Genomic DNA, 13,395 nt, shown 5'->3' on the forward strand with positions numbered 1-13,395 from the left:
TCTTGTCACCTACAAAGAGTGACAGTTTTACTTCTTTTCCAGTTTGGATGTGTGTTATTTCTTTTTCTTGCCTAATTGCTCTGGCTAGAATTCCAATACTGTGTTGAATAAAAGTGGCTAGAGTGGGCACCCTTGTCTTGTTCCTGATCTTAGAGGAAAAGCTTTCAGCTTTTCGATGTTGAATATCATGTTAGCCATGAGCTTGTCATATATGGTCTTTATTATGTTGTGGTATGTTCCCTGTGTACCCACTTTATTGAGTTTTATAATAAATGAATGTTGAATTTTGTCTGATGCTTTTTCTACACCTATTGAAATCCTGATTTTTATCCTTCATTTTGCTAATGTGGTATATCACATTGATTTGCAGATTTTGAACCATCCTTACATATGTATTAGGTTGGTGCAAAAGTACTTGCAGTTTTTGCAATTATTTTTAATGTTTTAAACCGCAATTAACTTTTACATCAACCTAATAGAATAAATGCCACTTGATCAATGTATTGTTGGATTCAGTTTGTTAATAATTGATTGAGGATTTTTGCATCTGTATTCATCAGGGATATTGGCAAATAATTTTCCTTCTTTGTGGCATCCTTGTCTGGTTTTCGTATCAGGGTAATGCTGGCCTCATAAAAGTAGTTTGGAAGAGTTTGAGAAGGATTGGTATTAATCCTCCTTTGAATGTTTAGTAGAATTCACCAATGAAATCCTCTGGTCCTGGGCTTTTGTTTTTTTGAGAGGTTTTTGATTACCAATTCAATCTCCTTACTAGTAATTGGTCTGTCCAGGTGTTCTATTTCTTCATGATTCAGTCTTGATAGGTGGTATGTTTTTAGGAATTTGTCTATGTTTTATGGATTGTCCAATTTGTTGGTGTATTATTGCTTATAGTAGTCCCTATGATCTTTCATATTTCTTTGCTATCCTTTGTAACTTCTCTTTCCTTTCTGATTAATTTGAGACGCAGTTTTTTGTTTGTTTGTTTTGGTGAGTCTAGCTACAGATTTGTCAGTTTTGTTTCTTTTCAAAGAACCAGGTCTTAGTTTCATTGATATTTTCTATTGTCTTTTTAGTCTCTATTTTATTTCCACTCTGATCTTTGTTATTTCCTTCATTCTATGAACTTTAGGCTTTGTTTGTGCTTCTTTTTCTAGTTCTTTGAGGTGTAAAGTTAGGTCATTTATTTGAACTGTTTCTTGATGTAGGCATTATCACTGTGAATTTCTTTTGCACATCCCATACATTTTGGTATGTTGTATTTCCATTTGCTTCAAGGTTTTTGTTTTAATTTTTCTTTTGATTTCTTGCAATGATACTCTGCACTGAAGAATAGAGTAGGAAATCGTGCAGACATGGCATCCACGGTTATATGTTACCTACGATCTAACATAATGTATGTATATGTCAGTGACAGTAACATGCTCATTCTGTCTTACCTTTTTATTTATTTCTTTGTATATTTAGAGATAATATTTTTACTATGCTTCATCCTAGCCATGTTCTCACAACATTTCTTTATAATAAGAGTTTCCTTGAATAAAAATAAATGAGCAAGGAACACAACGAAAGCTTGTTTATGAAATTAATTATAAGTTTTATGGCAACTGAAATAAAGGAAAAAATACTATAGTTATTCTCTCACTTCTGCTTTTAGGAAGCATACAGGCATATTAAAAAGATGGTCCTTAATCGTTTTAATAAGTTGTTTCAAAACCATGTTTAAAGTAGGTAAAGTTTATATTATTCACTTTCATGATTGGAAGTAATTTCGTCACAGATCTTCAGATAATTCAAGTATGGCTCTTACACAGTATCTGTATTTCAACATACCATTTCTAGAATAAGATTAAAACAGTTTCTTTTTTTAAAACTCTAGCCTCTAACTTTCCAGACCATATTTTCTATTAAAATTGAATTTGTAAGCCATTATCCATAACTGTTAGTAGTTGGAAGACTTCATTTAGCTACATTTGCCTACTTTTATGATGCAGAGGAAAGTGAGGATACCTTAAAAAATACCAAAGAAATTCAAAAAAAAGCAGAAGAAAAATATGAAGTATTGGAGAATAAAATGAAAAACGCAGAAGCTGAAAGAGAAAAAGAACTGAAGGATGCTCAGAAGAAACTTGATTGTGCCAAAACCAAAGCAGATGCTTCCAGCAAGAAAATGAAAGAAAAACAACAGGTAATCACCTTTCTTGAAATGAAGCCAATCTTTTAACAACATAGAGCTGAGGTGGTAGAACATCATTGGTTGGCCTTACTCATCAGTATTGATCACAAAATCTAAAAATGAGGTGTGCTTTTTCAGGAAATAAATTACACATAAGTCAAAATAAGATATAGTCTTCTCTGAAAACTCTGTATTTAGTGTCATGTAATTGTGTTAGTAAACATTGGCTTGCTAATTTTAGAGAAAGAGCACAGTTGCCTTTTGGTAAATGCTTCATTCTAGAATGGACCAGAACTTACATAGTTGTGGAGCTACGTCATATCAGAGATTCAGTGTTGATATTTCTATTTAGTGATCATTTATGTGAAGGTATATTGTGAAAGAATGATGTAGGACAAAGCCTGTTATATTTACGAAGTGCCATTCAAATGTAGACTAGTGATAATCTGATTATAGCTTTGCATAGTACCAAAGCTGGAAATTGAACCTAGGTTTTTCTGAACCTAGCTATGCTCTGAATCACTGTTCCATACAATTTCACGTAAATCTACTTTTCTTCGTAGTTGTTTTTTTAACCCATCTTGTGATCCTGTCACTATAGCTGCACAAAATGTTTTCTAATGAACTAAAGCCTATATAATAGGAGAGAAAAAATGGAGAAACTAATTTTTTGACATTGAATAGGTACATATATTTAGAAAAGACTTTACCTCTGCTTAGTTTATCTGTTATGTAGAATTCTATACTGGTTTTCTCTATAGCAATACAATAATAAAAGAAATAGTTTATGCAAAGTTCTTTGAACCCATATATGTTGTACATATATTTGTCATCATTTTCTTAACTACAGGAAAATAATTTCCTTTCCCTCCTATCTTCTGGAGAAGTAGCTTACATGTGTTTTGTTTTGTTTTGTTTTGGTAGTTGAATAACTAATCTGGGGCTCTTACATGCATGAGATTTTACTTATTTTGTTGACATGTGAGTGTCTATTTTTCAGTAGTTAATAACCTGTTGACTGCCCAGATACTGTGTTTCTTATAGGAAGTTGAAGCTATCACTCTGGAGCTGGAAGAGCTCAAGAGAGAGCATGCATCCTGCGAGCAACAGCTCGAAGCTGTGAATGAAGCTATCAAATCCTATGAAGGTCAGATTGAAGTGATGGCAACTGAGGTGGCTCAAAGTAAGGTAAGATTTACTTACCATATTGGAGAAATTGCAAATGTTAATCTACTTATGAAACGTTGGCTTGAACATGTTTGACTTTAGAGGCCTGATTCTCATTCTTTTCGTCGTGAGAGGCAAAAATGATGGGTACTGAGCCAGGAGTCCTGAAATAATACTACTAATTATTTTAGTCTGAGTCTATTCAGATGACAAAACTACACAGTAATTTGAACAGATAAATTTCAAATAAAGAAATTCTTAATTATAATAGAGTTTGCAGTGATGTGGGAGTGATCACTAATGGGTAAAGAGAACTCTAAAATTACAGGACCAGCAGGTACAGGGAACAACCATTACCCATGGGGCTGAGACAGTGCACCCATGGAATGTACAAATCTGGAATGGAGCCCTATTCCACCTTCAGGGCTAAGAACCAGATTTAGTTGGAGAAAACATAACTGTGGCCCACCAATGATGTTTGTAGTGCCAGAGGAAGCCATCTAAGGAAGTGCCACAAGGTGGCATTTGCTGGGAAAAGCTTTCTTGGATGCCAGTGTAACTGGCCATGGGGAGGTACCTAGCCTGTGGACATGCTGAGAAGCCCCCGCTGGGATGTCAGGGGAAACCATGCAAGCTGCTAGTCCTTGCATGTGACAAGCTTGCCCTTGAGAAAAGCACACCAGAACCAGGAATTAAAGTCCCTTCCTCCTACAGTGTCCCTACAGCATCTTTTACTGGGGCTTAATATCATTGTAGCTGGAGAGAAAGAAATGTTACAGTATCAGAAGCAGGGCAGTGATGGGTGGATTGGGGGCCAAGGGGGTTTCACATGTTATGCAGATATGCTGTTAGGTTGTCCCTCATTAGTATTTGATACCCTCTTATCCCTTTTTGTGATTTTGACTTTGAATTCTATTTTGTCTCATGTTATTTCTACTCTTTTTAAAAATTAAGGTATAGTCGACATCTTAGTTTCAGGCATACAAACATAATGATTTGATATTTGTATATATTGTGAAATGATCACAATCAGTCTAGTTAACATCTGTCACCATACATAGTTTAAAAATGTTTTTCTTGTGATGAGAACTTTTAACACATTTTTTGCGGGAAATGAGTAAACTCGTCATATCGCCTCTAGTTGGAACCGGCAAAAATTTTGCAAAGTAAATAAATAGAGACCTCTTTTTAAACTAAAACACTGAAAGTTTCATAGGAAAATATCAAATAGATCAAAAGATACGAATATTTTACGGAAAGTCTAATTTTGGCGAGAAAATGTCAAACAAGCCCCGCGTTATGACACGATTTGGTGGGAAAATGCCCGCTTACAAAGTGTTAAGATTACTCTTAGCAGCTTTTAAATGTGCAATACAGTATTAACTATAATAACCATGCTATATAGTGTACGTACTTTTGTGATGTAACTTCAGTTTGTAAGTTCTCTATCATGTTGCTATCAACACTGTTTTTGTAAGTAGTATATATCATTGATTTTCATGTTAACAAAATGTGTACGGCTTTAATGGGCATGCATTCATTTACCTACATTATAGTAAAGTGCTTTTGCCTTGCTTTTGTCATCTACTTCTACATTTTATCTTGTTTTCCCCTTGATAACGATTGTTTTAATCATTGTAGCATCCAGTGTTTTGGAAAGTAGGTCTTTCCTCTTGATTCTATTCGTGGTTAAATTCAAATTTTCTGTTCTTAACACATTTATTAAATCAAAAGCAAAATGATTTTTTAACTTTTTTTAAGATAAGGGATAGAAAGGCTTTAAAGCTTTATGTTGTTGATTAAGTTTTCTACAGTTTATAATCAGTTTCTATTTTGCCTCCAAAGTAAATTTTAGTTTTTAAAAGTATTTTGTTATTTATTGTCTTTTTAAAGTTTTCATTAAATTTATTGGGGTGACATTGGTTAGTAAAATTGTATAGGTTTCAAGTGTACAGTTCTATAATACATCATCTATATATGGCATTGTGTGTTCACCACCCAGAGTCCATTCTCCTTTTATCCCCGTATATTTGACCCCCATTTCTCTCTACCACCTCCCCCCACCTTACCCTCTGGTAATCACTAAACTGTCGTCTGTGTCTATGAGTTCAGCCATAAGAAAAGATGAAATACTGCTATTTGTGACAACATGGATGGATCTTGAGATTATCATGCTAAGTTAAATAAGTCAGAAAAAGTCAAGAACCGTAGGACTTCATTCATGTGTGGGATATAAAACTGAAAGCAACAAAGGAACAAGACAAACAGATGTGTTATCTTTTAATCTCAGTTATTTTTCATCTCTTCTCTCCATATTTCCTACTGTCTTTCATGAGCATCATGGTGTAGCATTTTAAAAAATTAGATACTGTGTTTCTAAAGAGAAGTGTGAAAATAAGCCGATCTTTCCTTGATCAAAAAGATAAAATCAAAACATGTACCTATTTCTATAAAAAGGTATCCATTTCTCTTTATTGAAAACTATGAAATGGATCACTTAGCTTTTAAAGGTTATTCTTCCAGGTTTTACATTCTAAATTATTTCTCTTTATTGATAGGAGTTGCTAAGGACACTCCTAGGGAGCTAAGAAAAGAAACTGCCTACTAACTAATTAGCTTCAATCAAATAAAACTAAAATATTGTTTCTGCTCAATCATAAGTGACAGATTTCCTATGTCTTTTTTTCTCCTCTCATTCTAAAAAAGATTTTTTTTAAAAAAAAAGATTGAAACAGTCACACCTGCAATGCAGTCTTTAACATCTAAGCATGAAAGAATCTTCATAAACTTGTTTTTGTCAGATACGATGTTAGTTAATAAACCTTTATCTGTTTTTCTTTGGTTAACATCACCAGAGTATTTTTCACTTTCTTTTCTCGTTTACAAACATTTTAAAAAGCTGAAATATCTTTGGGTCTTTGAGATGAATGCCCTGATTCATCTTGCTTCTGCAAAAGCTCTTTAATGACACAAATGAAACATTAGAAGGAGATTAAAGCACTTTGCATATATTTAGTAGCCTAACCATAATGTCAGGTATTTATTGCTCAAAAGTATCTTGTTTTTTAATGAGCGTGCCTAAAAAAATTTTTTTAATTTTTATAGGTGTTTTTAATCACTTATAGAGAACTATTCTTCCTCAGTCTTTTAGCAAGCATGTTGGCCTAATTCTTTGTTTTCTGCCAGCTAAATGCAAGTTGAGCTAGTTTTCCGTTTGTTTTTAGACACTTGTGTGAGTTCTTTAATATCTGGGATGAAGCAGAAGGTTTTGGTTTTGTTTTGTTTTGTTTTGCCAGGTTGGGGCAGGGACTGGTGATAGACTAAATTCCAATTGTAATGACTACTTTGGAGGTTGAGTAAATGTCAGAGCAAGAAGTTTTTCTCTGTGCCACAGATCTATTTCCTCAGAAAAGTTTTTCTCCTTTTCCATTTCTGGTTTGAACCTTGTGCTAGAACCAAACACTATGACCTTCCACTGCTACTGGTAAAGTCTATATGGTTTATATCTACATAAGGGAAAAGGAAGAAATCCCTGCCTACCTGACTTCTACCTCTGTTCTTTGCCCCTCTTGATGTCATTTGGAGGTCTGTCAGATTATCTTCTTTTTAACTACCCAGAAATGCCATTTCCTGAGAGACCTCATAGGTCAGATTCCAGTAGTCTCTTCTCCCTCCACTTAATCCCAGCTACTTTGTATTCAGCAAAAACTTTGCTGCTTCCAGCATGAACGTTGTATCCCATCCTTTTATTCTAGTGGTAATGCAGGTTTTCTCATGTATAAATCCATTAGTCATTTTAAAGGGGACATAAAATGTAGAGGGTTAGGTGACCATCTGCCCGTAATCACATTGCCATCTTGCCCAGAAGTCTGTTGGATGATCTTTTAGTAAACTAAAAATACCTCATTATTACCTTGCTATATGTTGCCTTCTAATTATGCGTATTTGTTTCAGGAATCATTAAATAAAGCTCTAGAAGAGATGACCAAGCAAAAAGAAGTGATAACAGCCCAAGACAATGTAATTAAAGCTAAATATGCAGAAGTGGCGAAGCATAAGGAACAAAACAATGACTCTCAGCTTAAAATCAAGGAACTGGACCACAAAATCAGCAAACATAAACGGGAAACTGAAGATGCTGCTGCAAAGGCATGTTTGTGTTCATTTTCACCCTGAATCAAATTTTTGCTTGGGGGTTGAAATATTTCGGTAAAGAACTCAGTATAAGTGGCAGCACTACTGTAATATAATTTAGAGGCTTTACAGCTATGTTAACTGCTTTTTCACAATGCTAATTTTCACCAAATGGCACTAATGTTTTGTCTTTAAATTTAATTTCAGGTATTCATTCCCATCTACTAGATATTTTTACCAAATATTTAGTAGTCTCCCCTGAAGTGACTGTTTTCTCCCCATTGTTCATAGAACTATTAATATTATTGTGACAATAGTAATATTTTCTTTATCTTGTTTCAAATTGAATTTAAAGACTCACAAATATACACAGGCCTCTTCTAAACTTAATTGATTATACCAATTCTTATAAGAACATCCAGAGCCAATTTTTGCAGCCTCATCTGAAATCTGATTTTACCAAGAAGTTACCTTTTTGAGGTTATCACAGGTTTTTGATCACTCTTAAAGTTTCTTTTTTCTATCACGGTTCCTTAAGTACTTTAAAGAAAATACATTCTTTTGCATAAATTCATTGCTTGGTTAAGAGGCTGCATCCATATGGTCTTAATAATTTACCCATTATGTTTTCTAATGGGTGTGTAACAATTTGGTGTCTTTTAAATCTTTTTTAGCGTCATAAAAGTACAAGAGATTTAACTTCAACAAGATCAGAGCATACAGAACAGTCTCTCTACCCTCTGAAAGAGCCATGTTCAGGTTCATTACTTGTTTTAAAGAACATTATTTTATGGCCACATAATATCCTAATATTTTATTAGTACTGATTGATTTCTCATTAGCCTATTCGTCTAGTATTAGTGGATTCACTGAAATATGACCAAGGCTAACATTGCTAGTATTGGTGCTTGCTAGGGGACTTTATTTACAGTTAAGGCTGTAAAGAAAGGGATTTGCAGGTGGAAGTGAAACTACTAAGAAGTCAGGGATTGGAATACATGGTTTATTAAATACTGTTGCATACCAACTAGTATCAGATACTATAGCAGACGCTAAAGATATAAAGATGAGGAACATGTACACAGAATACCTTCAGAGAGCTTACAGATCAGCAGGCAGGATAGATCAGAAGTGACGTGTTACTTTGGAGCCTAGAAGTGGACCATACGCAGGGAATTAATAAGAATAAACTGACAAGGATCAGGTTCTACCCGTCAGAACTACCATAAACAATTCTCAGAAGAAATTCTTCCTTAAGTGCTGCAATTTAATGTTTTTAATTTATAATTTAATGTTTTAAATCAACAAGTATTTTACTGTGCATTGTCAAAAGAGGTTGATGGGGCATGGAATCAACATTTAGGAGAGCTTTTTACTTACATTATAATTCTGAGAAGAATTATTAGGTATCAATCAGGAGTAGGTTTCCACAATTCTACCACATCTATGAGTTAAGTATTCCTATAAGAATTTTAATTTTCATAAGTTGTTTTTTGAAGCAATAGATTGAATTTGGTAAAATCTGGAGGAGGCGCTCATCTGACTTACATTTCTAATGGAGATGTTTTACATATACGTTGTAAAAATTTGTCTGAATTGCCTTTCTTCTAACGCTTAAGTAGTAGGAGTATCTCTTTCTATATAATCCTTGAGCCTATCCTCCAGGTAAAAATATTATACTAACTATAGCTTTACTCAACAGTGAACCTCATTTTTTCAAATGAATCATTGTGGGGTTTTTCTCCAAAGTGTTTGCTTTAAAATTAGTAAATATTTAAGAAACTTGTTTTTAAATGTAGAACTATAAGCAATGATAGATCCTTCCATTATCGTATGTGGCTAGGTATCCAAAATGTTGAAAGATTATGACTGGATTAATGCAGAGAAACACCTCTTTGGGCTACCCAATAGCGCCTATGATTTCAAAAATAATGACCCAAAAGAAGCTGGTCAGAGACTTCAGAAGTTGCAAGAAATGAAGGAGAAACTAGGAAGGAATGTCAACATGAGAGCCATGAATGTACTGACAGAAGCTGAAGAGCGGGTAAGTCATTTTCCTATGAGTATCTGACTGTGTTACAACATACATTGATGGCTCTGTTTGACCCTGAGGCAATTATTAGGGTCAACCTTTTGCTTGATGTCCTTGATACTTGCTTTCTTTCTGTTTTCCTTTTCTCCCTTTTCGGTTCTTTGTTTTATTTCATTCTTTTTGCATCATCAGTTGTTTATATGTTCTGTTATACCTTGAATGACTTTTCTGCTTGTTTTGCCCTTTGTCATAAACATGTTCTACTCATACCTTGTTCTTGGTATAAATAAAAACAGCACTTGATCATGTTAACTCCTCACATTGCTATCATTTCTTTCACTTACCTTGAAAGGCTATGAAAAGTAAGGTATACTGCCTCCTTACCAATCTACCCATAACTATTGTCTTTTTTTTTTTAATTAAAATTTATTGGAGTGACAGTGGTTAGGTTAAGTAAGACCATATTCCTTTTAACACAAGTTTATATTGGAACCATTAGATAAAATTATTATATTTTATCTAATGGTTCCAATTAAAGACTGTCTTACCTAGTCTTTGAAACCAGCAGCGTAGCGTGCTGTCTGTTTTAGTGCTCTCTCAGTTACTGTATAATGTTATCCATCTCCCCTACCCTGACAAAACTTTTATAGTCTGCCATGTCACTAGAAAAATCCAGAGGGCAAAGCAATCCCTATTCTTGACAGCCCCATAAGAATTAGCAGTCAGAGTAATATGCCCTATACCTTCTTTAATTGTGCAAAATTCTGTTTGAATTTGCATAATAGAGTTAGTGAGAGATTTTAAAAGTGATAATACTTAGGATAAGTTGAATTACTTTTAAGAAATTTTATTGTAATGGGTTTTCTTTAAACGTTACTGACATTAGTATCTACAAAGAATCTATATTATGTTGGACACCAAACAGGCTACTAATGTACTTGTTGTGATCTCTCTGTAAAATGTTCCTGCTGGTTTTCATTTCTCCATTAAAGCTCGGCAATGTATAGCATGTTTGTGGAAGGAAATCGCTGGTCTGAATTTTAGCTGCATTAACATCATGAAACTTGTTCACTTTTACTTGTTTGCTTTTATTAGATAATGATAACTGAGTCTAATATTAATGTTTTAAAAAAGAATTCACCAACTCCGATCTCCGTATCAGAGAGGAAAACTCTATTAGTGATAAACAGATTGGCTTTTGTTTTGTGTTTTGTTGTATTTCATGTCTGTCCAGATAAGGAACTACTACATGGAATTATGCAAGGAATAAGATAAAAATGTGGAGAGTAGGTTTTTGGAGCTTGGCCATAAAGGATAGGGACAGCAGTGAAGCTAGCAAGATTGGCCGGAGTGTTTAAGGGAGAGTTTGAGGCCTCCTTGAAATGTGAGGCTTTGAGGAAAAATGAGTTAGGATTTTTAGGAACTTCTACTTACTCGTGGTATAATGATCCCTTTGCAGCCTTCCTCCTTTTTTTTTCTTTTTTTTTTTAGTGAATTTCTACATTAACCAGGGATGCTCACCCTGCAAATTAGATATTTGCACTGAAACTTGAGATACCGGTTATGTCAGAAATATAGAAAGAACTTTTGGGAAGAGGGAGCAATGCAGGATCCATAAGGCTACAGTGAGCTTATTATGTTTAAGGAACTGGAAAAAAGACCATATGGTTGGAGCCTGGGGCGGAGTGTTGTGCCAAAAAGTCAGAGATAAATAAGGGCCAGATTACGAAGGATTTGTATCTCATGGTGAAAAATTGAAATTTTGTGTTACTGCTCAGATTGACCTTAAGAAAGCATGCAGGGCTACATTTGAGTTTACATAGGACACATTTTCCTTTGTGCCTTGGCTAGTAAGAACATAAGGGAATATTAGAGGAGTCGGAATATTTTAGGAGTTCTATAAATTCTCGATTATAGTAATTGAATTTTAGACATACATGATATATTTACTTTCCTTATAATTGGTTTACATTATAGCTGTTAATACAGTGTATCGTTTTGGTAAATATGAGTGTACATATTATATATAAAAATAATGAGAGCATTTTATGCCTGACTGAATTCTAGAATATGAAGTCTTACATTTTCCCAATTAAGTATGCTTTTTATATTACTAGTATAATGACTTGATGAAGAAGAAAAGAATTGTGGAAAATGACAAATCCAAAATACTTGCAACTATAGAAGACCTTGACCAGAAGAAAAATCAAGCCCTAAATATTGCTTGGCAAAAGGTATTTGTACCAAAAATATTATCATTTATTCTGTATGAGGAAAAGATGAAAAATATTGTCAATAGTTTTATACTCCCTATGATGAATTCGAAATGGCTAATTTGTGTTTGAAGGAGGCACATGCTGACATTTTAATTAAAACCTCATAGACTTTTAAATGATTAGTCCTTTTGGACTTTACTACCAATTTGCAAAGGTGAAGTTTGTGTCATTCCATCATACTTTCATAGTCTTCTTTGGTTTCTAAGTTATATGAAATTCCTAACTTTTTAGATTTCTCTTTTTTATTCTTGCCTTGTTTGCTAGATCTGTGTTACCTTTAAAGGCCACTCTATTTGTCCTCTTTCTGTCCCGTGAGGTCAGAGGCTCTTACGTTTGGAAGAAACCTTAGAGACTGTCCAATATCTGCTTGAAACTGGAAACAGTATCAATTTCACATTGAGGAAACTCTGATGCTTGGAAAAACTCTCTCAAGGACACCTTCAGTTGTAACCTCCTCTATATTTCTCTTGCCCAAACTCATGACGTCAAATATTAGTTCTAAAAATGTGTATTGCTTACCACTTACAAATTATTAATTGTATTTCAGAATTATAAATATTATGCATTCTGTAGATTTTTAACAAAGCATTTTATACACATCAGATTAATAATATTAGTGAACACATTAAGCAGTGACACTGTTAATCAATTTACATAAATTATCTTAAAACAATTCCATAACTTTGATAATTATTATCCCTATTTTATAGATGAAAAAACCCAGAGGTTAGAAAGATGAAATGGCCTAAGATAATGTAGCCAAAAGGTGGAACACTGGGATTCTCTTTTCCTAAATTAGAACCGAAGTTAAAATTGCCTTTTGTTGCTAACTGCTGCCACCCTTGTTGTTCTTTAAGAATTGGGCAATAAAACAAGGAAGTTTAGTATTCCTTTTTACTGGAGTCTTATTTTTAAAAAATCCCAGTTACCATTTTTGTTTTGTTTTATGACAACTTTGGCAGATTTCAAGGTTCTTTACAATAATTTCTACTTCCCTGGCTGTATATATTTGTCTCCTTGAGATTAATTCCTTAGCCTCTTACGTGGAAGTTTTCCTATATTTCCCATAACAAAAGGCACTTCCTAAAACTTTTGAACATATTTAGCGTGCTTTTTGGTACTTTAACGGTCCTATGCCTCAGGACAGCTTGCCTCTTTTTCTCTTTATAATTCTCTAGGAACTTTATTTTCCGTAATGGTAATAATTAATGCCTTTCAGTCACCTTGTTTTTCCTGCTCTGCAGCTTACTTTCAGTGTTCCATCTCCTTGTAGTATTTGTCCATCTTTTTAAAATGCATGCAAAAAGTTGACCCCATTATTCTGTTACATGTGGATTTAACACTGGATCTGAGAAGTTTTTTTCTTGTTTTCCCCATGATTCTTGGATTTAGTGCTAGTACAAATTTATCCTTTAAACTGTTTTTTCTGCAATAGCCAAGGTTTTCCCAAAGCAAGTAAATTTATTGAGTGCTTATATCTCATATTAATTTTCTCATTTATTCCTCACAGTAACCTAATGAGGTGTAGGTGTTATTATTCTCAGCATTACTCATATATACTTTCTTCTGCTTTCAAGCATACTTGATTCTCAAAGCTAGAGTATTTTAGG

The 13,395-nt window shown here is 33.9% G+C and overlaps 1 protein-coding gene across 3 annotated transcripts in view; it reads left to right on the top strand.

The window, feature by feature from the left end:
* The window catches only part of SMC2 (structural maintenance of chromosomes 2), a 57,967-nt gene that overhangs the window by 31,020 nt on the left and 13,552 nt on the right, over window positions 1–13,395 (top strand). For all 3 annotated transcript variants that reach the window (XM_074330779.1, XM_019729260.2, XM_074330780.1), the window contains 5 exons: window positions 1,995–2,188; window positions 3,221–3,364; window positions 7,298–7,492; window positions 9,321–9,521; window positions 11,627–11,743. In XM_074330779.1, the coding sequence (XP_074186880.1) occupies window positions 1,995–2,188; window positions 3,221–3,364; window positions 7,298–7,492; window positions 9,321–9,521; window positions 11,627–11,743 (851 nt within the window). The remainder of the gene's footprint in view (window positions 1–1,994; window positions 2,189–3,220; window positions 3,365–7,297; window positions 7,493–9,320; window positions 9,522–11,626; window positions 11,744–13,395) is intronic.

The sequence above is a fragment of the Rhinolophus sinicus genome, linkage group LG04 (assembly GCF_036562045.2).
Source record: "Rhinolophus sinicus isolate RSC01 linkage group LG04, ASM3656204v1, whole genome shotgun sequence".
Classification (NCBI taxonomy): Eukaryota; Metazoa; Chordata; class Mammalia; order Chiroptera; family Rhinolophidae; genus Rhinolophus; species Rhinolophus sinicus.